Below are 26,878 nucleotides of genomic sequence, written 5' to 3' on the forward strand. Positions count from 1 at the left end.
CCAGTCCCCTGTCTGGTGACCATGGGCTGCCCAGATTCTCCAGGGTGGTTTCTTGCCTTAAAGTAAGAGTGATCTCCCTCAGTAGGTCCAGTGCTTGTGGCCTTCCCAGATAAACTTGGAGAAAGCAGCAACCTTCCTCTCATGAATCAAAGCCTGTGGGTTCTACCCCATGTCTCTACAGGGCATCTATGGGCATCTCTTCCTGTGGATTGTCAAGAAGATCAATGCTGCAATTTTCACCCCACCTACCCAGGACCCCCAAAATGTGCAAAGGACAATCGGCCTCCTGGACATATTTGGTTTTGAAAACTTCCAGAAAAATAGGTATGGAGGTCCCTGCACCTGCTTTCAGAAAAATGAGAGATGAGCTAAGTCCTCCCTGAGCCAACTGGAGGGCAGCCATTCCTCTCCAGACTGGCTGGGAGCAGGGCCTCAACTCTGCTCACAGACACCAGGGTGAATGCCTCAGCAAGACTGTGTCCTTCCTCAGTGGGGCAGTTCACGCACATCCCCTGGCATCCACGAGCTGTCTAGGAAAGGCCATATAGCTAACAGCATCATGAGAGTCAGGCTGATACTCCAGCATTCATCACCCGTCTCAAGTTATCCACTCTTCTCACAAACTAGAATGAATTATCACATGTGGTTAAGGTGAAAGTGGAAATCAATAACACTAATGTGACTGCATCCTTAGGTGGGCTATCATAGTAGGTGATGGGGAAGGCAGGGGCTTTGTGGCCCATCCCCAATTTTTCAGTCTAACAAGGGTAAGGTGAGGCAGGACACTTCTGACCCAGTGTCCCAGCCTGGAGGCTGAAGAGCTGGAGAAATGAAGCAGGTCAGAAAAGTAATTCCCAGCTAAGACTGCGATGAAGACTGGGGTGGAAGTAGACAGAGGCAGCAAGGGGAGTCAGGCCCTGGAGCTAGATGAGGACAGGGGAAGTATCATCAAAGGGCCAGATGAGGAAAAAGGACGGGGGACAAGCAAGCAAGAAGTATCCTACATGTGCAACCTCGCTTACCAACGTGACCCTGGTTTATTTAAAGCCCTGGGTGAGACAGAGCCTGAGTCTAGCCCTACTACCAAATGGAATTCAGGTCTGCTCACCCAAAGCACAACAAAGCCAGTCTACTGATACCAGGTTGTGGTGAAGTAAAGCGTAGCACTTATTGCAGGAGAACAGGCAGCTCAAAATCCAAATTCCTTGATGGCTTTCAAGTAAAGTTTTTTAAAGGCAATTTTAGGGGTGAGAGTCACAGGGTACATGATCAACTTGTGGACTTTCTTCTCATTGGTTGGTGGTGAGGTAATGGGGTGATGTTTAGGGAATCTTAATCATCAGTGTTCTGGTTCCAACCAATCTGGGGTCTACATGCTTGTGACCAGCATGTGGTCACCATAGTCCACCTGGGCAGGGGGCCTTAGTTTCTGCAAAACAACTCAAAGAGATCCATTAAGTCGTATGCACATCTCTTGAGGAAGGACTAGGACTCTGTTTTATCACTGCACTACTGTTTCTTGACTGCATTGCTTCACTTCCTTAATTGATCTTGAGTCTGCTCTTAGGACTCAGAGATGTCATAGGAGACTAAAGCCTTTTGCTACAAATGGGGAACGAGGAGGGAGTTTTGTATCTAGGAGGGCCCCACAGGGTTCTACTTGGTTTCAGTCCCAAGTGGAGGTCTCTGGGCACTGTCAGAGGTGCCAAGGGGCTGTCCTGACCTTGGCATGCCCCTGCCCAAGGTCCTATCACCAACTGAAGGCTGAGAAGGCCCCTTGGTCAAGATGCAAGCCATTCTGAGTGCAAGCACATTGGGATTGCAGGCTCCTAGGATCAGCTCACAGTGGGCAGGTGGGATGGGGCAGGGCTGGGAGAACTCAGCCCAATATGACAGAAGCTCTAAGGAATAGTAAAGTAAAAAATGATTCCGATCATTGGTTTCTGGCCCTGAGAGGGGCAGCTGAGCAGACGGAGCATATCTTTGGCCACTGTGGAGGTGGATGAGTAGTTTATTTGGGGGGATCTGTCTATTTATTCAGGGACACTCTCCCCGCCCCCCACCCCCTGTGAAGGAGCCATAAGCTGGGTTTGTGGCAGGGCTGCAGTCTGGGGCCCACCTGAAGGAGCAGGGCCATGTCACTCAGCACCCAGTCGCTCACCCAACCTGCCTTTTGCAAGGGTGCACCGAGTACTCTTGTCAACTGAAAAAAAGTTCATGACCTAAAAGTTGAGACTTATGTTTTATTCAGCATACATTCCTAGAACTTCAAGCCCAGAAGACAGCATCTCAAATAATTCTAAGAAAAATGCTCTGAGGAGGCGAGGGTGGAGCCAGGATATATAGGAGTTTTTTGCAACAAAGGGAAGGTAGAATGTCAACAAATTATTGTTAATAAAAGAAAACTAGATATCTCAGGTTAAGGTATTTAGCACTTTTCTGTGCATGGAAAGATGCAAGAGTCTGGGTTCACTGAAATCATTCCTTTGATATGAATCTCAGATATCTGGGGCCAGCATTCTGTGTGTTCACATCCTGAGTTTCTTCAAGCTGTGAGTGGCTGCAATCTGATGGGACTTCCCCAATGGCTCAGCAGTAAAGAATCCACCTGCATGCAGGAGACATGGGTTCGATTCCTGGGTCAGGAAGATCCCCTAGAGGAGGAAATGGCAACCCACTCCAGTATTCTTGCCTGGAAAATCCCATGGACAGAGGAGCCTGGCAGGCTACAGGCCAAAGGATCTCAAAGAGCTGGGCATGACTGAGTGACTGTGCACACAGGCAGTCTGACGGCTGCTAGTAGGCCAGTAATCCTGGTCTCCATCCTGAGTTACCTCAGGGCCCATGCAGGGGTGGCTGCAATCGCTGATGGCTACAACATCACTCCACACTGTCCAGGCAGTGGGTTAACAGACCTGAACAATCAGTCTGAGGTACCATAAGGTTTTGCATAAATGGGCAACCCATCCTGAGGAAGAAATGCCTAAGTGAGACCCAAAGGATGAACCAAAAGAGCAGGTCAGAGAAAGGAGGGTCTCCATGTGTGAAGACTTAGAATGAGAGAAGGGCAGGGTGCCCTGTTGGAGAAGGAGGTGGCAACTCACTCCAGTATTCTAGCCTGGAGAATTTCATGGACAAGAGGAGCCTAGCAGGCTACAGTCCATGGGGTCACAAAGAGTCAGACACGGCTGAGCGACTATCATTCACAGGGTCCCCTGCGTCCATTCCCTGGCGGGGTTGGGCAGGCTTTCTACTGTATCACTGTCTGTCTGGATCCTGAAAATAATGGGAGCTCAGGTCCACAAGGATTCAAAGCAAGGGGAGAGCTGGCTAGGGGTGGAGATCAGATCTGCACATCCGAAAGCTCTGTCTAGTGGCCATGGAGAGTGGTTGGAGGGGTGAGGCTGGAGGCAGAGAGAGCCACGAGGCGGTTGTTACTGTGCTCCAGGTAGGAAAGAAGGGTGACCTGGATTAAGGGAGCAGCAGATCAGATGCTCTGTTGGAGAGAGCGAAGACCGGACTTTGACAACTGATTGGAATTGGGGAGGAGGGAGAGGTGTCAGCTATGATGGCCTGGTTTCTGACCTGAGCCAGGGGTGGTGAGTGGAGGGATCATTTCTAGAGGTGAAATGGAGCCCAGGAGGAAGAACAAGTGGGAGGATTGGGGGAGTGTGTCTGATTGATGCAAAGGAGCCCAGCCATCAATGACGAGTCTCCAGAAGCTCGTCTTACTACCAAAACCGCTTGCCCATGGGGCAGGGTAGCTACTGGACCCTTGGTCCCCCAGAGATTATCTCCATGTCAGGACAGGGTAACTTGGCAGAGGATCCTGCTGGGGACCCTTTGGAGTCAAAGTCAGGGCTTGATGCTAAGTGGAGCCTCCTCATTTCTCTGAATCTGTTTGCTGTGGGATGGAGGAGGGGAGGGAGACAGAGGCAGAGGAAGAGGGAGACTGTCTGTCAGCATGTACGGTGTTTGGGGGTGTGCTCTGTGGGTGCACATGTGTGGGGCTGTGTGCCAGGGGCTGGCTGCAGGGACAACCATGCCAACCTTGCCCCCCTGGGGCGGTGCTGCCCCTGCAGCTTCGAGCAGCTCTGCATCAACCTGGCCAACGAGCACCTCCAGCAGCTCTTTGTGCAGCACGTGTTCATGGTGGAGCAGGAGGAGTACCGCGCAGAGAGCATCGCCTGGGACTACATCCACTACACCGACAACCGACCCACCCTGGACCTGCTGGCCCTCAAGCCCATGAGCGTCATCTCCCTCCTGGATGAAGAGAGCCGCTTCCCACAGGTGTGCCCCTGGGCCTGCCACCCCTCAGGGAGAGACCCCATGCCTGGGAAACTCCACGGCTGCTGAAACCTCTGCCTGGGGGTTGACAGAATAGTCCCAGCCTTTCAGCCTTCCTCTCCTTCAAGGCTTGCCTCCTGGAGGAAGGCACCTGAGTCCACCCTCACTTCTACTCCTCCGCATAGATTATTTAGATTCAAGAACACACCCCCAAAGAGGGTTGGTTGAGCCTTGTGGGCCAAGGGCTGCACGGAGTGCAGGACAAGGCAACAGTTTCCTTCTTGCTTTGGGGGACTCTGCATGTCTCTGGGGAGATGGACTCTCACACGTAGTCAGTAAGAGCTCTGATCCAGAGAAGGGAGATGCTCTGCTCCCTGGGAAGGCTACAGCCAGCGAACTGGCATTCTCTTTTCCTGCCTCGGCCGTTGAGTGAGGGCACAAGCCCCTGCCCCCGACACATCTGCTTGCTGTCTGTAGAAAGGCTCTCAGTCATTCTGAACCCAGTTGCTTTGCCCTTTGAGAGAGCCCCTGAGACCTGGGGGTGTACCCAGTGGCTGGGCTCTGGGTCCTCGGCCCATAAGGCATCTGTTCTTCCAGGGGACAGATACCACCTTGCTGCAAAAACTGAAGAGTGTCCACGCTAACAACAAGGGCTTCCTACAGCCCAAGAACATCCACGATGCCCAATTTGGCATCGCCCACTTTGCTGGCGAGGTGCACTACCATGTAGAAGGTAGGTGAAGCTCCTCTCCACAGTCTCTTCCTTCCAAATCTGGAGCACCCCAGGGAGGCCATGGAAAGAAGGCTAGGTCATTTTACAGAGCCAGCAATGGGACAGAGGGAATGGAATGGACCAGGCATGTATGTTTGTGTTTTATTTTGTTGGTAATAGTTCTACTGAGAGATAACTCACATACTATAGAATTCACTCACTTGAAGTCTACAACTCAATGGTTTTTTAGTATATTCATAGAATTATGCAGCTGTTGCTACAATTTTAGAACATTTACATCACCCCTCAAAAGAAATCCCCATTAGGGGCTTCCCTGGCAGTCCAAAGGTTAAGACTCTATTCTTCTAATGCAGGGGCTTTCATTCAGAAAAACAAAAGGAACTCCTATTAGCAGTCATTCCTCATTGCTCCCCAATTCTCCCCAACCCCAGCAACTGCTTATTTCTGTCTCTATGGACTTGCCTGCTCTGGACATTTAACATAAATGGAATCATACGCCGTGTGGCCTTTGTGACTGGCTTCTTTCACCTGACATAGCGTTTTCAATGTGCATTCACACTGCAGCATGTTTCTGAGCTTGTTTCTGCCTACTGCAGTACCACCTTCCACAGCACAGATATGCCACTGTTTGTTTATCCCTTCATCAACTGATGGATACTTTTGGCCATTATGAGTAATGCTGCTATTAACACTCATGTACAAGTTTTTATGTGGACATATGTTTTCACTTCTTTTGGACACATACCTAACAGAGGAATTGCTGGATCCTTTGGTATTTCTATTTAACTTTTGGGATAAGCACCAAACTTTTTTTCAAAGTGGTTACACCATTTTACATTCCCATTAGCAATGTATGAAGTTGCCAATTCCTACAGCTCTTTACCAACACATGTTAATTGTTTTCTTTTTTTTTAATTGTAATTACCTTATCAGATACAGAATTTGCAAATATTTTCTCCTATTCTGTGGGATATCTTTTCGCTCTCTTGGTAGTGAAAGTGTATATGCTGAGAGAAGGCTGGGCATGTTTTTAAAGATTTTATTTGTCTGTTGATTGTGCTGGGTCTTCATTGCTGCATGTGGGCTTTCTCTGGCTGTGGCAAGCAGGGTGTCCTCTCTCCTTGTGGCGTGGTGTGAGGGCTTCTCAGTGTGGGGGCTTCTCTTGTTGCAGAGCTCAGGCTGTAGGGTGCAAGGGCTTCAGTGGTTGCAGCACGCAGGCTCAGCAGCTGTGGCCTGTGGACCCTAGAGCTCACAAGCCTCGGTAGTTGTGGCGCGTGTGTTTAATTGCTGCATAGCATGTGGGATCTCCCTGGACCAGGGATATAACTCATGTCTCCTGCATTGACAGGTGGATTCTTAACCACTTGGCCACCAGGGAAGTCCCAAGCATAGTTTTGATTGGAGAAATAAGGGGCTGAGGCGGTCAAGCTGCCGGTGTGCTTAGAAAAATGGGAGAGGTGGCCAGTGTGTGCTGCGATCGGGAAAATGAGGTGGAAAGCCATAGGTCACTCTGTGTGGCTTGTAAGGAGAACTGAGGCGCTACTGTGGTCTACTGGGAACTTGGAGTCAGGGATGCTCCAAGTCCACTTTTCAGGTGGAGGGACAAGGCAGTGGGAGAGGCTACTGTTTTCACACGGATGAAGGCAGGTGTCCAAGATCAGGGGATTATTTCTATTGGAGAAATGAGGGGGTAAGGGGGCTCCTTTGTAACTCCCACCAGATCCTGGCTTTGGGGCTTTTCCAAAAGCTGGGAGACCAGAGCTAGTGGGACTTCAGAATTCCAGAACACAAAGACACTGAGCACATCAACCTCCATGGGCTACTCAAGGCCAAGTTCTAGTTTTTGAAGTGATCTGAAACTTCCATGTATGCTAAGATTAAGGTAGTTTCTTTAGGCATTCGGAGTACAAAATTCTGTGAATGCTCCTTAAAACTGAGCCTGCTGGGTTTTTTTCAGTGCCCCACTATCTTCATGACTTAAGTCCTATTACTCTGTCTTTTGGCAGGATGGGGTGGGGGTAAGTTTGAGCCCAGGTGTGCCTCAATCATCCCCCCAAAAGCACCTGGGGCGGGGAGGCTCTGTCTAAGCCTGGAAGGGCCCAAGGTAACATCACGTGCCTGCTCGCCCCATCTGCAGAAGGCAGTCTTCCAGCACAGGGCTGGGAGAGGGGCTTATGTGCCAGCCTACTCTTCAGGTGGCCCTGGAGCCTGGCGAAGCAAGCTTGCTCTCACCACTCTCAGCTTGGTGAGGGTGGCTCGGTTCGAGCTCTTGGCCCAGTCTTCTCCTCTGACAGCACCTGCCGGCAGAGAGGGAATCAAGCTTCCTTCTTCCACCATTGACATGGCCTTCCCAGACCCCACACGAGGCTGTGCAGGCATGCACAGAGCACCCCACTAAAATGGGGTGACTTAAAGGGAGAAGACAAGTCAGAGTCGGGTGCTTGTGAGGTGCAGCCCTCAGTAGGCCCCCTGTCATCGTCTGACCTGGTTTTGAGAAGCAACCGTCCTCTAGTACCTTCTTCTTGCAGTTCTGTGCCCTGCCTCAGGCAGGTCCACTCTCTCCCACAGCGGGAGGGGAGACGTGCTATCCAGTCACCCCTAGACCCACACTGTCCACTGGCCAACATTCCTATAGCAAAGTTCCACAGAGAGGTACAAGAATGCATTTTATCACAGTTCCAAAGGCCAGGAGTCCAAGACAAATGTCAGCAGGACCGGTTCCTTCTGAAGTCTCTCTCTGGCATCTTTCTTGTTCCCGTGCATGTCTGTGTCCTAATCTCCTCTTCTTGTAGGACACTACTCCGACTGGATTAGGGCCCATCCTAACAGCCTCATTTTACCTTCATTATCTCCTCAAAGGCCCTCTCTCCACACACATTCTAAGGTACTATGGGTTAGGGCTTCAGCGTATGGATTTGGGGAGCAAACAGCTCAGCCCATACATGCTCCCCTCCCTAACTTCTAGAGGCTCACTCCTTAAGCTGGAGGAGCCTCTGGCTCTAGCACGTTGTTCCAAGGTCCCAGAGCAAGGTTGGTAGAAGGGCCTTGGGGCACCCAGGCCCTCAGGGTCTCCTTAATAAGCGACAGACATGCTTCATTCCCAAATCTCCTCTGTCCAGGCCCATGCATGTGTGTGCACACGTGTGTTCACTCAAGTGCTCATGTGTATGTGCACACACTGCCTGTGGGCACATGTTCAATTCCAAGACCAATGCAGTTTATGCTTATAATGAGGAAAGAAATATGTCTTAGGATCTCATAATCAGCAAGTCACCTACCCCTGCCCCCTATCCGTGAAGCCAGGAAGTCAAGTGGTGTTTAATTTCTTTCCTTTCCCCGTTTCGGGCTTCTAGGAAGAGTAAAACAGCTGTTGCCCCCCCTGGCTGGTTCCACAGGGACATGTGAAGCAGCTGCTCCCGCACAGACTGGCTGCTGGGCAATGGTGGGCCTCCCAGCAGGAGTGGCCAGGCCTTCCCGTCCAGATTGCAAGCCCCCTGGACGCAGCCAGGTTGCCAGACTTTCAGAAGTTATGGGGGTGGGCAGGCTTCTGCACTTTCTCCTTTCCCTTCTCTTCTGTTTTGACTCCTTTATGTAGACAAGCAGTTGGCTCAATCAGACTTGCCCAGGGTTCCCCAGAAATTCACAGCCCTGACGAGAATCCACGGGCACCACCCTCAGGGAGGTCTGAATGGACACTCCATCCGCTCTGCTGTTGGTGGGTTCCCAAGCGGACATGGCAGTGACAGCGGGGGCTGGGAGGGGAAGGGACTCGCTCCCACCCGTGGTCCACCCGGGGAGCTGCGGCTGATGGAACAGATGGGAAGGCCTCAGGCTTCCCTGAGCTGAATGACAGGGCCCAGGTGCAGGCCCACACAGGGCAGATGGGAGCCACGTGTGGGTCAGTAGGGCCTCCTGGAATAGATGATGCTTGAGCTGTCCTTGAAGCACAAGCCAGCATTATCCTGGAGGGCTTAGGAGGGAAGAACTCCTCAGAGATCTCTTGGGGGCCATAGGCCATCAGGAGAGGGGAGACCCCTGGGGTGGGGCACAGGTTCTAGGGAGGAGAGGAGACCCCCTGGGGTGGGGTGCAAGCTTGGATGAGGGAGTTTGGGGTGGGGATGGTGGGTTGTGGGGGCTGCAGGGTGTGGATGCGACATGACTTGGTGCTGAGCGGAGGCACTGGCTGCCAAGACGTGGGGAGATGGAGGCAGGCATGGTGGCCTCCTGCCTGCACCTCACCCTCCCCTCCCCAGTCTGAGCTGGCGGGGATTGGGGGGCTCTGCTTCGCCGCAGGCTTCCTGGAGAAGAATCGGGATGTGCTGAACAGGGACATCCTCGCCTTGGTCCACTCCTCCCAAAACAAGTTCCTGCGGGAGATATTCGGGCTGGAGTCCAAGGAAAGCAGGCGGGGCCCCGGGAGCCTCATCCGGGTGAAGGCGGGCAGCCAGCAATTCAAGGTGGGCTCTGGTGGCCCTGCTCTGCTCAGGGCCTGGGGGGCAGACAGGCCTGGAGAGGCCCCGCTGCCTGGGGTCTGGGGTCAGAGATTCTCAATTGGGGTGCAGAGGTAGTGAAAAGGGGGTGCGGTACTGTGGGGGTGGTGGCCAGGGGCAGGAGCACGGGACTCTGCTTGCTTCCCAGTGAGTAGTGGTCTCTGTAGGACTCACTGAGTTTGTTGATGTTATTTCTTTCTATATTGGTCTCTGTGTGTTTTATGGGGGGTGTGGAGTATGTGGTATATGCGTGCTTTGTGTGGTGTCTAGTATGTGTGTGTGGTATGTACAGTGTCCGTGCGTGTGTGTGTGATATGTGTGGGGTATATGTGTGTTTTGTGGGTGTGTGTGTTTGTGGGGGGGTATAGGTGTGTTTTGTGGGGGGGGGTGTGTGTAGATGGGGTGTGTGTGTGTGTGTAAGGTGTGGTGGCAACAGCCCTGGGCCAGCTGATCAGGGAGGAGGGAGCAGAGAGCCCCTGGCACTCCTCAGAGCAGCCTAGGACATCATGCAGGGTGGGGGTCTCCCTTCACCCCTTAACAGCAACTGTTCCAGAAAAGCCCTGTGAGCCATCTGAGGAGGAGCTCTCCCACCCCTGGGCCAGGAGATGAGGCTGGCACACTGGCACGGGAACTGTGGGTGCAGGCATAGGAACCCCCAGCCCCCTAATCCATGCTGTAGTCAGCTCTGGCCACACTGAGGTGCCCCACCCCCACCTCCACGGGAGCTCCTAACACTTTAGTGCCCAGGGCCCACAGCATGACCACACACAGAGCCAGCCAGAGAGGCACCAAGGAGCTATGAGGCTTATAGGAACTACCCAGGTCTGGAACCAGGTGGAGCTGAGCCAGACCCTCTGTCCTCATGGAGCCACACTGAACTCCACAGCTGAGGCCGGAGCACAGCCTGGTCCTGGCCCTCTGGGGCCTCCAAGGCTTGTCCACAGGTTTCACGGAGCAGGAACAGGAGGAAAATGCATTATTTTAAAACTGGGAGAATGCTGCCAATTGTTACTATACCTGCCAGGGATTCCATCCTATTCTCAGAGGCATTAAAGCATGAATTCGAGTCTCCAGACTGATGCAATTTGGCAGTACATATGCCAAATTGCTCAAGCGCATTTGACCTTGGAAAAAGTTTGATCAAGGAGCACACCCAAGATCAGTATGGAACAAAAACACACACTATTCTTAGCCCAAGGCTTTCCCGGTGGCTTAGTGATAAAGAATCCACCTGCAATGCCGGAGACACAGGAGACTCAGGTTCGATCCCTAGGTTGGGAAGATTCCCTGGAGGAGGGCATGGCCACCCACTCCAGTATTCTTGCCTGGGAAATCCCATGGACAGAGGAACCTGGTGGGCTACAGTCCATGGGTTCACAGAGTTGGACACAACTGAAATGACTGAACACACACTTACACACTCTTGGCCTGGGGCTTGGGTTTTTTGTTTTCTCTTGCATCCATTATTTTAATACATTTTTAAAAATCTGTATACATTTACAATAATGCTTACAATGTATAGTACATAACATTCAAAACAAGCATATAAAATCTACACAAAAACTGAAAAATGTAGAATGGCAAGGTAAAAATTAACATTGTCTCCTCACCCTGGTGCATCTCACTTTGGGGTCCCCACTCCTAGACAGGAGGCTTGCCCAGCTTTACTTGCCCACCTTTACTTACTTTACTGGGAACTGCAGGTTCCCATTATCTACAGGGTGCCTGCACACAGTAGGCACTTGGGGAACCTATGCTAAACGAATGGATGAGCGACTGGATGAATGTAGCCCTGCCCACCTGTGGGATCTCAGCAGAAGCCCTCTCTGTGCCATGGGTCAGCTGCGCCCTGGACTGAGCTCCACTTGTGCCCTGTGCTTCTGACTACAGTCTGTAGACTCCAGCAAGCAGCCCTCCACCTTGGCTGGCCAGTTCAAGCAGTCTCTGGACCAGCTGATGAAAATCCTGACCAATTGCCAGCCCTACTTCGTCCGTTGCATCAAACCTAATGACTACAAGAAGCCACTGGTAATGAGGGCAGTCTGGGGACCTGCACAGGACAAGGGGAGGTATCTAAGGGAATGAATCTGATGGCATCTGGAGTCATGTCACTCCCTTCACCAGTGCCTGGACAGCTTTAAAGCTATCTGCCCCCATTTTACAGCTGGAGACACTGAGGCAAGGTGGCCAGTCTAGACCATTTGAAGGTCAGTGACCTTCAAGGCTTTGGATCTCCCAGACCTCAACTGTCTTCACACTGCCATTTGCTTGCCATTGGCCAAGTGTGCTGCTTCTCTGAGCCTCAGTTTTCTCTTCCATAAATTCTGGATCTGCCGGCCTGCGGGGAGCAGCAAGGGTTGCACATGACTTGTGTGTGTGTGTGTGTGTGTCTGTGTGTGTGTGTGTCTGTGTGTGTGTGTGTCTGTGTGTGTGTGCCATATCTGCATAAGTAAACCACACTCCATAAAGGCAGCAACCAGTACTGTGATTTTAGAGGCTGACACCAACTACTGGTCACTGAGACCTGAGGCCATTAAACCCTTGGAAAGTGGCTTTATCTACTTATGTGCTGGGTGGGAGCCTGCTGCCTACCCAGTCCCTGGGATTCCAGCTGGGGAATCCCGCCCAGAAACTGCAAATTTAAAGGCTTCCAGACATGAGAAGATGCCATCTGAAAGGAGATAAAATGATTCTGAAAAAAAGTCTTATAAGAGAAAAAAAATATTAATTAATAAATTCCTTTTTTGAAAGTATAAAATTATATGAAATTCAGGCTGGCCCAGGAAATCCAGAATGCATCTTCCTTAAAGGCACAATGCACAGATGTTAGATAGTAACTGTGCTCCCAAAGGCCCTCTGCCACAGGTGAGGGCCTGAGAGTCATGCTCAGGTCTTGTGGGTGCCCCTGGCTGAAACCTCTGGGAGATGGCAGCTCCTTTGCAGGTATAGGGGAACCCAGGCTGAGGAGCCAGATGAGCTCAAGGTTGGAACTCTGGCTCTGCCACTTAAGAGCATGTCTCTGAGGCTCAGGCACCTCATCTTTAAATTGGAGCTAAGTACCCCCTCCAAATAGAGCTATTGTAAAGATTAAAGGATAAACAGCGGGTCCACCAGAAATACTAGACAAATGGAAGCTAACTAGTTGCCCAAAACTTCTGGGTGGTCCTTGACCCCAATAGCAGTTGCCTCGGTGGCCCTCCATGTTTCCAAGTGGATGACTGCCTGCTGGTAGGCTTGCCAGATTGGAGGGCATGCCCCTAGTCCACAGACATTCCTGGTTCCAGATGGAAGGGGCCCCTCTAGGGTGCCAGCCATGGCTGAGCCCCCATATGCTTGTGCAAAGCATTGTGACCAAACTCCTGTACAAATAGCTATCTCTGGAGGATGCAGAGACTAAATTGATTACAATATTTTCTGAGTCTAAGTAGGAAATGTACTTCTTCCTTCCACTAGAGTGGGAGGCATAATGGTGCCCCTGACGGAAGGATCTCAGGGGCAGTAGTCACCCCAACACTGGCAAGGTCAGGAGCAAACTGTGTTCTTTGGGATCACTGTTTGGGGGCAATTAACAATATTTTAAATGTGGCATATGCAAAAAAATGTTTCTATTCCTCATACTCTGCATATCCTTAAAATGAGGGAAATATTTGCTCTTCTTGTGGATGTCCTAGTTTGTATGTGATGGACTTTTATCTCCTTGGAAACACTTCCAGGACTTTTCAGTGACTCCAACCAAATAGCTCTTCAGAACAGAATTTTCATGAAACCAAGTGTTTGCTTCTTTCCCTGCCTTTGGGGACAGCGGCAGAGGTGGTGGCAGGTGGTTGGGAAGGGGGCGGCCCGTGCTCTCAGCCCCTCTCCCCTGCAACCGCAGCTCTTCGACCGTGAGCTGTGCATCCGGCAGCTGCGCTACTCGGGGATGATGGAGACCGTGCACATCCGCAAGACCGGCTTCCCCATCCGCTACTCATTCGAGGAGTTCTCACAGAGGTTCCGGGTCCTGCTGCCTAGTGCCGTGCACGCGGAGGTGAGTGTCCCCGCAGCCTGGCCGGCAGGCCCCAAAACACAGCGTGCACACCCTGGAAACCCGGGCGCCTCGGAGCGCCCCCAACCTCCCGGTTCCAAGAGGGCTCAGGGCCCCTTCTTGATGCCCAGGGGCCGAAGCTTTGAAATGACCCCTGTTTCTGCTTCCCTTCTTGGGAGGAGGCGCGCAGCTGAATATTTTGCTTCTAGCAGCAACCAAAGTTTAAAGCAAATACTCCCCTTTAGGGCAGAATGTCACAGAGGTGTGTGTGGCCAGGGAGCAGGAAGTCCGTCCTATCCTCCCCCCAAACACTCAGCCATCCTAAAGTTTGGGCTGCCCGTGTCCAAGGGCCACACTGAGACCCCACGGCCTTGGAAGCATCCTGGTCTCGTAATCCTCTGGACCCCATCCTTGGTCCAGGGCGCCGGGTGCTTGTGCCCTGGTGCCGTCACCCCTGACGGTGACTCCTGTGGGAGCAGAGAGACCCCGATCCCTCAGAAGCCCCTGAGGAGGGACCTCCGCCTCCTGTGTGACTCCACCGAGCCACTCCTGTTTCTTCTGGCAGCTCTGGAACAAGTTTCGTCAAATGACCCTGCGCATCGCCGAAAGGTGGCTGGGGACAGATAAAGAGTGGAAAATGGGAAAGACCAAGATCTTCCTGAAGGTGAGGGCCTGAAGCCTGTGTGGCTGGTCTGGTGCCCGTGGGCGCCTGCGCCATGCCTCGCCCCTGCCCTCAAAGGGCCCTGGTCTTAGAAAACCGTGCTAGGGGAAAGGGAGGCAAGGAGTCACCGAAAGAGCCCAGCCCAGCCTGTGAAAGCCCTGGCGGCTTCTTAGGGGAGGACGTTTAGGACAAGACCTAAGGAAACAGGCGGGCTGCCGCCAAGCTACTGAGCAAGAGCAAAAAGGGCCTGAGGGAGGTCTTCCACTGTCCCCCGGAGCAGTCTTTGCTGCCGGGAAGTCTGCAGTCAGTCCCGGGGAAGCCCCGCCTCTGCCTCCCTGGGGAGGCGGAGCTTCAGGGAAGGCGGCAGTGTGGACCTGCCCTCTGATAGCTCATCCTTGGCCGGGTGGGGCAAGCAGCACCACTCCCCACCTCCCACCTCCCTCTTCCCTCTCCATCACCTTACAGGGAGGCCCAAGGTCACAACTGAGGCAGCCCCCAGTTCCTGAGGCTGGCTTTCGGGCCCTCCAGGATTTTGAGTTGGGTCTAAGGGCGAGAGTGACAGTGTTTCCCAGCCCCTAGTGTAAGTGTTGGAGAAGGCAATGGCACCCCGCTCCAGTCCTCTTGCCTGGAAAATCCCATGGACGGAGGAGCCTGGTGGGCTGCAGTCCATGGGGTCGTTACAAGTCGGACACGGCTGAGCGACTTCACTTTCACTTTCCACTTTCATGCATTGGAGAAGGAAATGGCAACCCACTCCAGTGTTCTTGCCTGGAGAATCCCAGGGACGGGGGAGCCTGGTGGGCTGCCGTCTATGGGGTCGCACAGAGTCGGACACGACTGAAGCGACTTAGCAGCAGCAGTAGCAGTGTAAGTGTTTCAGCTGAACTTTGGGTAGCTCAGCAGGGTGAGGTGGAGGAACAAGAGAAGACCAGGGCCAGAATCAGGGCTCTGCCAGCCCACCTGGCACCACACCCCATCCCCACTGCCCCTTCCTGAGGCTTCCTCTGTCCTCTTACCCCCTGCCCACCAATCCTTGTCTATCCTCCCAGCCCCAGCTCTCCAGTGGGCCTATTGTCGATCCATCATTAGTTAGGCTAGAGCTGGGACTGTGGGGCTTAAAAAGGAAAGAAGAGGAGGGGCTTCAGACTCTACTGGGGCAGGTGACTCCACAGAGGGAAAAGGTCTGGGTAATCCCAGGGTGCTACCCAGTCGGGTGTGGTTTAAAACAGGGGTCCCCAACCTCTGGAATCTAATGCTTGATGATCTGAGGTGGAGCTGATGTAATAATAATAATAGAGATAAAGTGCACAATAAGTGTAATGCACTTGAATCATCCCAAAACCATCCCCCACCACTCAGTCCATGAAAAACCCAGTCCATGAAAATATTGTCTTTTCCATGAAACCAGTCCCTGGTGCCAAAAAGGTTGGGAAATGCTGGTTTGGAGAGTGGGGTCAGCGTGGACTCATGGCCTAGGAGGTGAAGAGACTGCCCGCCCCTCCATTCCTCCTTCTCCCTGGCTGCTCCATGAGGCCACAGACAGGAATCTAGTCCATCTCTACGTCCCCAGTACCAACCCACACATATACAAAGGGTCCCAGTACTTACTTGCTGTGAGATTGATGAAGGCAGGAAGTGCCACCAAGCCCGTGGCTTCTGCTCGTCACTTGCCAAAGGCCCATGATGCTTTCTGCTCTGCAAAGACAGTCCCTTCCTTCTGGACCTGGGATCCAGGGGGAGCATCAAGGTGAGCCTGGGAATGTCACCACTCAGGGATGAATACGGTCCGTCACCTCACACTGAATTCTCTGCAAAGTCTGGGGAAACATGTGAATATTGAAAGAAGCATGCTTGTGTATTACAGCTGAATGCATGTTTCACATGATTTTTAGGAAATAAAATACAGCTTCGGGGACAGTTTTTGCCCACCTCTTGGGTTCTCCAGAGCAGAAGTGAAATTTTCCAGATTGACTTAACAAGAAGAAAGAGCTAAAATAGGAAGTTCTTGGACTGAGGGGCTGGACTGTGGCTCTGGGCTCAGAGCCACATCAGTGGCAACTTGAGAGCAGGTCTTTCAACCTCATGTCTTTCAACCCCTGCCCACTCTCCCGGGAAGAGTCTGAGAGATTCTGACTTCTGGAGACAGAGCCCTGGCTGCAGGTAGGGGCTTGGAGGTGAGGCAGGGCAGTTATATGATGAGAACTCTTCTGTTCCAGGAAAACCAGGACACGCTGCTGGAGGTACAGAGGAGTCGGGCCCTGGACGAGGCTGCCATCAGAATCCAGAGAGTCCTGCGGGGCTACAAATACAGGTGCAGGCCCTTCCCCAAGCCCCTCCCCACCCACACATCCACACACTCTGTCCCCTGGGCAGGCCTGTACCCCTTAAACCAGGGTCATATGTTCCCTCTCATCTATCTCTGGGCGTAACTGAGGCAGAAGAGCTTTTGCAACCTCCTGACCAGGGACACTGCCGTCTGTGTTGGCAGAGAATTTCTAATACATGATTTGAATGTTTAGGGGTGAAGGGCAGAATCTACCAGTGTAGTTTCGACCGTATTTTGATTCTCCTTCAATTATCTTGGAAAACATATGGATTTGGGTTTATGAGGTGGTTGGTTTTGGAGGGAAGAAAAGAACCATCTTTGACTCAAGTCCCTGGTCAGTAAATAGGTAATGCTTGAATTTCAGCCCAGGTTCAGCAAATCAGCCGTATTACTGCCTCCCTTACCCTCACCATGTTCAGTGAAAGTGAAAGTTGCTCAGTCGTGTCCCACTTTTTGCGACCCCATGGACTATACAGTCCATGCAATTCTCCAGGCCAGAATACTGGAGTGGGTAGCTGTTTCATTCTCCAGGGGATCTTCCCAACCCAAGGATCAAACCCAGGTCTCCCGCATTGCAGGCAGATTCTTTAACAGCTGAGCCATCAGGGAAGCCCAAGGATACTGGAGTGGGTAGCCTGTCCCTTCTCCAGGGGACCCTCACCATGTTCAGAGGACTCTACAGATACCACGATGCTGTTCCCTGCTGTCCCACTGGCCTGTTACCAACCACAGGAAGGCGTGGAAACCCAGATAGGACAAAATAGGAGAAAGTGGCTGAGTCACAGGAATAGAGGCTGTGGGCACCTGTGAGAAGGGTCATGAGGCAGGGCAGTGTGGCTTGGAAGGCCATACAGGTGCAAGAGTCCCCAATGGTCTCCAGTGACATTGTGGGGGATGGACTGCCCATCAAGGATGACGTCCTGCTCAGCCTTTTCTGACACAATACAGATGAGGGTGGGAATCTAGGCTTTCCACTGGGCATTTTCTGGTGTAACTGGATGTGAGAGCCACAGTTGTTTAAATAGTGTTTCACTGGAGTAGACTGGTTATCATCTAAAAGTTTAGTGTCTTGCTAAACTGTCCCTTTTCTGGTCTTTTTACTACAGAGAGAAGGCTTTTCTTGGGGTTTTTTGGTCTGTTCCCATTGTCATTTCTGGATTTTCTACTTCTTCAGCTCCTAGTCTGGGGTTCATGAGACAAAAAGAAGCTCAGAGAAGTTACCACTGTCTGAGATCCTTAGCTTGTCTTCCTTCTCATCCTCCATCTTTCAGGGTCTTCTTCATATTTGTTTTAGGTATAATGTCTAAGGGTTTTTACTCATAGTTAGCAGGAGAGGTAAGGAAAAGTATATTTACTCCATCTACCCAGAAGTGATCACTATTGATAACTGCAGTGTTATTGCCGTTCTGGCCAGTGCAATTAGACAAGAAATTTTTTTAAAAGATAGAAATAGAAATCAGGGTTTCTCAACTTCAATACTATTGATATTTATTTTATTTATCTACTTATTTTTGGCTGTGCTGGATCTTCATTGCTACACACACACTTTCTCTAGTTGTGGTGAGTAGGGGCTACTCTCTGGTTGCAGTGCAAGGGCTTCTCATCTCACTGGCTTCTCTTGTTGCGGAACACAGGCTCTAGGGTGCATGAGCTTCAGTGGCTGTGGTTTGCTGGCTCCAGAACACAGCTCAGTGTTTGTGGCACATGGGCATAGTTGTCCCACAGTATGTGGAATCTTCCCAGACCAGGGATTGAATTGATGTCTCCTGCATTGCAAGATGGATTCTTAACCACTGGAACCCCAGGGAAGACCCACTACTGACATTTTGCTTGGATAACTTTTTGTTTTAGAGGGCTATCCTGGGCATGGTGGGATGTTTAGCAGCATCTAAACTCTACTTACTAAGATGCCAGTAGCATCCTTCTCCCCAACCTCCCAGTCATGGCAACCAAAAACGTGTCTAGACATTGCCAAATGAGCCTGGGGAGCAGAATCACCCCCAGCTGGTGAGGACCACTGGTACATCAGAAAAGAGACAAAATTTTCTTTAGACTATTCAGTTGTTTACTTTGGCCTTCTATTAAAATCATCATGTAAGTGTGTGTGCACATGCATTAAAAATATTATATGTGCAGACATATATTATTTGCCCATCAACAAAGATTCTGACTTAATTGGACTGGGCGGCACCCAGATATCAATAAATATTGAAGTTCTTCAGGAGATTTTTTTTCTTGTTTTTATCTCCCAGCTTTATTAAGGTGTAATTGACATACAATACCATATAAGTTTAAGGTGTACCACATAATACGGAGGCCTGGCGTGCTGCAGTCCACGGGATCACAAAGAGTCAGACATGACTGAGCAACTGAACAACGACAACATAATGATTTGACTTATATCATGAAACGATTACCACAGTAAGATTGTTGCTGTTGTTTAGTCACTAAGTCACATCCAACTCTTTTACAACCCCATGAATTGCAGCCTGCCAGGTTCCTCTGTCTATGGGATCTCCCAGGCAAGATTCCTGGAGTGGGTTGCCATTTTCTTCTCCAGGGGATCTTTCCAACCCAGAGACTGAACTCGAATCTCCTGCATTGGCAGGCAGATTCTTTACCGCTAGGTCACCAGAGTTATTATTGTATCCATCTTCTCATATAGATACAAAAACAGAAGAAACCTTTTTTTCCTTTTGATGACAATCTTTCTTAGGGTTTGATCTAACAACTCTCATATGTACCATAGAGCAGTGTTAACTCTAGTCACCATGTGAATTTCATCCCTAGCCCTTAGTTATAACTGGAAGTTTGCACATTTTGATCACCTTCATCTAAACCCCTCTGCCCCTACTTCCTGAGAGTGATTTTTAATATGATCAAGATCTACTGTTCTAAACCTAAGAAAATATCCTGAAAAATTATTAGAAGTGATAAGAAAACTCAGCTAAGTGTGGAAAGAAAGATGCAACCATATGCACCTCTGACTCTCCAGAGGCCAGGTTTCAGATCACCCCTCCGTTTTCAGCTCACTTCCCTTTCTGTTGGAGGAGGGCATGGCAGCCCATTCCAGCATTCTTGCCTGGAGAAAACCACAGGCAGAGGAGCCAGGCAGGCTCCAGGCCACGGGGTGGCACAGAGTCGGACACGACTAACGTGACTTAGCACTAGCACTTCCCCCCTGTGGAGGGAGCAGTCAGATGGCACTTGCCAGGCTGCCAGCGCCTAGGTGCTGCCCTAGGTTTGACCTGCTCCCAGAGAGGAGCTCTGGTACTAAGATTTCTGACCTGATTTCGGTAGACTCCTGGGCTAGTGGCCAGAGGAGGGGGCAAGGAATAAAAAGTTGGAAACCGGTTTTATACCTTCACAGATCTTTGGGGGTAATGAGGAAATTATTCCTCCTCATTCTAAAAACTGGACTGTCCTCAGAATTCCCTGGCAGTCCAGGGGTTAGAGCTACACACAGCCACTGCAGGGGGCACAGCTTTGATCCCTGATCAGGGAACCAAGGTCCCACTTGCTGCATAGCATGGCAAAAATAAATAAATAAAAGATAGAAGATAAATTTCATAAATAAATAACAGAAACTAGACTGTCCTCATTCACAAATTTATTTGTTGGCAGTAGATTTTTTTGTTTCTAACCTATCTTTCAGCCTATAATGTCTTCTGGAAAAGAAATATCACTTGTATTCATTTTTACCTGAATTTTGTTTTCTCTCTTCCCTTCAAAATCGGTTTCCCCCCACCCCCACCACTGATTTGCATTTCCCCTTCTAGGGAGGAGTTCCTGAGGCAGAGGCGGGCAGCTGTGACCCTCCAGGCCTGGTGGAGAGGCCACCACAGCCAGAGGAACTTCAAGCTGGTAAGAGAGCTCATGTGGGAGGCGGAGCCTGCAGGAGCAGGGGACACCTATCCAGTTAGAACAAACATGGACACTTGTTGACGAGTGTGAGACATTTATTTATGAATGTGAGCGCTGGGGCAAGGGGCACCACCGGTCACAAACCTCAGCACCCCACACTCTTCTTAGCAGCGTCAGGTCACGTGTTTGCAGGTTTCAAGTGTTCTCCTGCAAGATTTGAGGCATCTCCAGAGCTACAATGAGATGTCCTGCTCTGAAATGAGATGGTGGCTATTTTTTTCCCCCCCAATTTGCAGGCAGCAAAAGAAGTGAACAGATTGATTATTCTCTGTTTCAAGAACTTCTTCCAAATTTTTTCCTTGACCATAGGTACTGCTAATGAGTGTCTGCTAAGCAAACAAACCAGAGGCACCTGTAGCATGCCCTGCTGGGCCTCCTTGACTGCTTGCCTTGGTCATGGCCATGACTGTGGCTGAAACACGAAGATGGAAAGGCTACATGGGGCCTGTTGCTCTATGTGCATCATTTTATTTATTATTAAACCGACACTATATGTCATGGATCTGAGACAGAAAGAAATTAAGTCATTTTCCCAAGAGCATGCAGTCAGTAAGCTGCAGAGCTGGATCTGAGATGCAGGTCTGTGTGACTTGACGGTTATAAAATGAAGCACGACCCCACACAGACAGCACACAGCAGGGTTGGTCTTTGAAAAGCCAATAGAAGTCGGTCCAGAGACTCAGAGACCTCTGTGACCCAGAGTGTGTTTGCAGCATAGAAGTGGGTACTCATAGTTTATTTTTTCCTCTTTATTTTCAAGCTCCCTGTGAGGTGTTTGCTTGATGGAGCAGGCCAAAGGCCTCCGCCTAGGTTCACAGCCCCACAAGAGCTGACTGTACTTGGCTGCAGATGTGAAAAGCAGGACCTCTGCAATCCTGCCAACCATGTGACTTCCAGCCCCATTCTCTATCACTAGCCATCAGGAGACCATTCTACCATTTATGCCATTTTAAAGTACTTCTTTAGCACCAATTTCATGCCAGGCTCTGTTCTAACTGCTTTACAAGTATAACTCATTTAATCTGTTTGTGCTCATAAGTGAGCAAAATTTTAGCACGAGCACTTTGCCAAAAAGCATGTAACTGTAAAGCTAATTTGCGAGAATACCTTGCCTCTCACGCTCTGTCCCCTCCGGAAGCCTTTCTCTACTCTGTGCCCTGCGAGTCCCAGGCCCTCCTGAGGGTGTACACCCTTCTTGCCTCCACAGATCCTCCTGGGTTTTGAGCGTCTTCAGGCTATTGCCCGGAGTCATCTGCTGGCAAAGCAGTACCAGGCCCTGCGGCAGAGGATGGTCAAGCTGCAGGCCCTTTGCAGGGGCTACCTGGTGCGCCAGCAAGTCCAGGCCAAGAAGAGGGCTGTGGTGGTCATCCAGGCGCATGCCAGGGGCATGGCTGCTCGACGGAACTTCAAGCAGCAGAAAGTCAATGTAGGTGGTCACTGCCCTCTCGGGCAGGTGGGAGATGGCTGGGCCCAGATGAGGGAGGGCCGTCAGAAGGAGTGGGCAGCAATATAAGACCGTCATCAGACACTCCTGACCCCTCTGGGTCCAAAGTTACTACTGTAGTGGGCCCCCACCATCAGGCACACCCAGCTCATACCCTGGGTGCTGAGGATGCAGCCTGGGAGATGGATTATCTCAGTCTTATACCTGGAATCTGGAACTCGAGCTCTTTGGTCCCCTTCCTTTAGTTTTGGGATGATTTCTCAGCAGCACTGATCAGCCCACAGGAAGGCTCAGGAAACCAGGGTCAGCTGAGCTGTGGGAGGCCACAGATCCACAGAGGAGGGTGGAGGTGCCTGATTCTTGGGCGGGCCTGATTGCTTAGGGCAGAGAAATACCAAGAGGCAGGAGAGACGAGAGGGCAGGGGGCAAGCAAATGGCACTGAGATGTATATCCCTGCACTGTGACATTTCACCCGTGGGTGGTCCCATTCCCTCCATCCAGAGAGAAACCAAGAATCAACCTCACTCCTCAGAACTCACTCACTGGCAATGGTGATAAAGAAGGGGGGCTAGGATGAAATTCTCTCCTGCTCCATAGATAATATGAGTCCTCTGAGCACTGTACTGGTACAGTGGCCAGAGTAAGAAAGAGTGCAGAGCCTCAGACATGTCAGCAGATGCTCCTACACCTACATGGCCCCGGATGAGCAACAGACTGGGCAGGCCAGGGCCCTCTCCCAGGGGAGCCTCCTTGCTTTTAGTGAAGGGACCATGTCGGCCTGAGTGGGTTTTGCAGCTAGGTTCTGGGAATCTTGTGGGGTTTGGTGTGGTCCCATGTGGGGACAAGCAAGCATCTCCCTTCTTTACATTTTCTCTGAAACAAGAAGCCCAGGCTGGTTGATCTCCAGTCCCTCTAGCTATTGAAACCTAGGATTTTAAAGGGAAATGTATTGATTTGGACAAATACGGCAGCAGGTTTATTCAGCTCCGTAAGGGGCTTGCCCCAGCTGGGCTGGTGGTAACTGTGGCCCCACGGGGTGTCTGTGCAGGTGCCTCTGGTCATCCCAGCTGAAGAGCAGAAGAGCCCAAGCACTGTGCCCAAAAGGAAGCGTAAGTCCATCTACGACACCATCACCGACACAGAGATGGTGGAGCAGGTGTTTGGCTTCCTGCCTTCCCTGAGTGGTGGGCAGGATGGCCAGGCTACACCGCACATTGAGGTAAGATGGGCCCTGGCAGCCCAGCGTGGGATCTTGTGGGGTGCACCCAGTCCCAGCCCTCAGCCAACCTCTAGACTTTACTGAAAAGCCACCACTTGGCTTGGGGAGTGAGTTCTGTGGTCGTGGGCGAAAATGCAGAGAAAAGAGGAGGAAGGGTCTCTGTGGTCAGACCCTTTCAAGTTAAGGAGCTGTCTTACCTGCGAGACTTCCTAGAGCCTTTACTGTGCAAATGTTCTTGGGCTTTCAACTGAGCAGCGTTTCCCACCTGTATTTGGCCGCCATCACAGAGCATCTCATTGGCTGCTGCTCTGCAGAATGGGACCTGCGGGATTGAGGGTGGGGAGCAGAGCAGGAGGATTGGGCAGAGAGGCCAGCTCCAGGGCGGTCCTGTTGACTCTCACTGCATCCTTCCAGGTGCTCATGCCTGCTCCCCCAAGCTCCACCCACCCACAAACCATCTGTGTTGTGGGGGCAGCTGGGCACACCTCCCCTGGAGGAGCGCCTAAGGGAGGAGGCAGGAGGCAGCAAGGAGTGGGGGTGTCTGGGGAGCCAAGGTCTACAGGAAGAGGGCTCTGAGGGCAAGCTGCCAGGTACCTGGGGCTCTCACACCAAGGCCCATCCAGCACTTGGCAGCCCACCAGGGATGCACTGATGCATCCTGCCCACTGAGGGCGTGGGCAGGGGGAGGTCCCCAACACAAGGGGGAGTGGGTAATTCTGCACCCTGTCACTAACCAAGCAGGCCCTTCTTGGGGCTCTTTGGCCCCCCAAGATGCACACACTGGCAGATCACATCTGAGTGGAGAGTGGACCCTTGTCTCTGTCCCAGGATCTGAAAGAGATGACCCAGAAGCTGCCTGAGGTTGACCTAGACATGGTCCCCATGATGGAGGAGCCTGAGGATGACCTGGCCGAGTACACCTTCCCGAAGTTCGCCGTGACCTACTTCCAGAAATCAGCCAGCCACACCCACATCCGGCGGCCCCTCCGATACCCTCTGCTCTACCACGAGGATGACACTGACTGCTCGGTACCTGGTCCTGTGCTTTCTAGTGGCTCAGGCCTCCCGCTGATTCAGCGGGAGCAAGAAAGGGGCAGGACGCCATGGGCTCTATGCTGCATGGAGCTGGGTTCCAAGCAGGGGCTCTGTCTCCGTTTTCCCAGGCTGCCCTGGCTGTATGGAGCATCATCCTACGGTTCATGGGCGACCTTCCAGAGCCAGTGCTCTTCACCAGGAACACCCTGCGTGGCGGCTCAGTGATGCAGCAGATCCACAATGCCCTGGGCAAGGACAGCAGCACCCAGCCTCCCCAGCACAGCAGACCAGGACAGGTGCACCATGAGGGCGGCGCCAAGGGGAGACACCCTCCCAGTGTCCCCAGGCCCAGGGCCTGGAGAAGCTGGGCCAGAAAGGGGAGGTACAATGTGGAGTGAGGATCACCCCCTGGACCTAGGGGACCCTTAGGGTTTTCAGTCTTGAGTTGTACTTGGGAACTCATGAGTCAGGCATTATACCCAGGGCTTTGTGAATTATACAGTCATTATTAGAGAAGGTCCCCCAGGCGCCGAACGCTGGGTTTGATTTAGTCAAACTTGGTACTTAGTCACTCAGCTGTGTCTGACCCTTTGAGACACCATGGACTGTAGCCTGTCAGGTTCCTCTGTCCATGGGATTCTCTGGGTAAGAATACTGGAGTGGATAATCATTCCCTTCCCCAGGAGATCTTCCCAACTCAGGGATGGAACCCAGGTCTCCTGCATTGCAGGCAGGTTCTTTACTGTCTGAGCCACCTGGGAAGCCCGTCAGGATTCAAATGCATAGACCAGGAATAATAACAACAAATGTTACCGACTGTCAACATGCTGTGTGCTGGTTACTTTTCTTCAGTTAGTTTCCAGATGAGCCATCCCTACAAAGTAGGATTATTGAATTTATTGTAGCTAAAGAAACTGAGAAGTTAAGTGACTTGCCCCCAAATCACAGTGAATACATGTTACACAGCTGAGCTTTGAATCCACTCCACTGAATTCAAAGACCCAGCTGTTTACCCGTATTCTACCCTGCCCTCTGATGAAAGGCTGTTACATCCATTTTTGGTCAGAAGTCCTTCCTAAGGCCTCAGTTTCATGATGTCATCTTAGTGGAATTAACCAAGAATAGTTCAAAGGAATGACAGAGCAGTGACAGCACTTGGGCCCACCAGCAACAGGAGTCCCACAGCGGCCTGTAATTCTGACACCAGTTCCAATGTATATGGGTTTTTTCACTGAAAATTCTCAGCACCAGTTGGGTCTCCTAAAATTCAACTCAGGTTGGATACTATCTGCCTGGAGACAGTGTCCAATTCCACAGATGAAGGGCCTGGTCCTTCTAGATTACCCCCACTTTAATGCAAGTTCAGACTGGTCTTTATTTGCTGACCACCTGGCTTGAATCAGACATTCTCACACCTCCTCCTTGGGTTTGATTAATTTGCAAGAGCAGCTCAGAGAATTCAGAGTAACATTGTATTTACTAGCCTACTGGTTTATTATAAAGGATACAAGTCACTATAGCCAGATGAGAGACAAGGCATGAAATGCACAGGGACAAGATATGAAAAAGATTAAGAAACTTGCATGCCCTCTCCAGGTCCCACTCTTCCCAAATCTCCATGTGTTCACCAGCCTGGAAACTCTCTCACCCCTGTCCTTTTGGGTCCTTACAGGGGCCTCACTTCACAGATATGATTGAATAAATCACTGGCCATTGTGCCAGCTGAACTGTTTCATGCCCTTCCCCCTCCCCTTGACCACTAGCCACCAGCCCCCATCCTTCAGTTCAGTTCAGTTCAGTCGCTCAGTCATGTCTGACTCTTTGCCACCCAGTGGACTGCAGCACGCCAGGCTTCATCACCAACTGCAGCACGCCCTGTCCATCACCAACTCCCGGAGCTTACTCAAACTCATGTCCATTGAGTCAGTGATGCCATCCAGCCATCTCATCCTCTGTCGTCCCCTTCTCCTCCCAGCTTCAATCATTACCAGCATCAGGGTCTTTTCAAATGAGTCAGTTCTTCACCTCAGATGGCCAAAATATTGGAGTTTCAGCTTCAGCATCAGTCCTTCCAATGAATATTCAGGACTGATTTCCTTTAGGATGGACTGGTTGAATCTCCTTGCAGCCCAAGGGATGCTCAAGAGTATTCTCCAACACCACAATTCAAAAGCATCAATTCTTCAGCGCTCAGCTTTCTTTATAGTTCAACTCTCACATCCATATATGACTACTGGAAAAACCAAAGCTTTGCCCCCATCCTTAGGTGCTTTCTAAAAGTCACCTCATTAATATAAAAAGACATCTTTATCACAGGTGATTCCAAGGGTTTTAAGAGTTCTGTGCCAGCAATGGGGACAAAGACCAAGTATCTATTCCTTATTATAAACTGAAATATCACAGGCCCCCAAACATCAGGTGCTCAGATAGCAGAGCAACTGTACAGACATCTAAGTGGGTCTGCAGCCTGAGGTCACAAGGTCAAATCTGGTCCAGAGGTTACATGGAAGTTACCCAAGCTCAAGTCCTGACTCCCTGACCTCTAGAGATGTGAACTCTGCCTAGTGTAGTGGTCATCCATTGTTGTGCAACAAATGAACCCCTAGATGTGATGGCATGAGACAGCCCACATACCTCAGACACTTTTTGAGGATCAGGAGTGGCTTAGTTCGTTAGTTTGGGCTCCAGGTCTCTAATGAAGTTGCAGCCAAACTGTCACTTAAAGCTTGAC

The 26,878-nt window shown here is 51.1% G+C and overlaps 1 protein-coding gene across 1 annotated transcript in view; it reads left to right on the forward strand.

Moving 5' to 3' along the window:
• Positions 1-26,878, forward strand: part of MYO7B (myosin VIIB) — a 94,795-nt gene that overhangs the window by 40,303 nt on the left and 27,614 nt on the right. The window contains exons 12-24 of the mRNA XM_065931974.1: positions 182-324; positions 4,083-4,293; positions 4,888-5,023; positions 9,317-9,480; positions 11,404-11,541; positions 13,388-13,540; positions 14,103-14,201; positions 16,415-16,509; positions 20,304-20,388; positions 21,656-21,874; positions 22,942-23,112; positions 23,941-24,141; positions 24,276-24,443. Coding sequence (XP_065788046.1) covers positions 182-324; positions 4,083-4,293; positions 4,888-5,023; positions 9,317-9,480; positions 11,404-11,541; positions 13,388-13,540; positions 14,103-14,201; positions 16,415-16,509; positions 20,304-20,388; positions 21,656-21,874; positions 22,942-23,112; positions 23,941-24,141; positions 24,276-24,443 — 1,983 coding nt within the window. The remainder of the gene's footprint in view (positions 1-181; positions 325-4,082; positions 4,294-4,887; positions 5,024-9,316; positions 9,481-11,403; positions 11,542-13,387; positions 13,541-14,102; positions 14,202-16,414; positions 16,510-20,303; positions 20,389-21,655; positions 21,875-22,941; positions 23,113-23,940; positions 24,142-24,275; positions 24,444-26,878) is intronic.

Source organism: Muntiacus reevesi, chromosome 3, assembly GCF_963930625.1.
Source record: "Muntiacus reevesi chromosome 3, mMunRee1.1, whole genome shotgun sequence".
Taxonomy (NCBI): domain Eukaryota; kingdom Metazoa; phylum Chordata; class Mammalia; order Artiodactyla; family Cervidae; genus Muntiacus; species Muntiacus reevesi.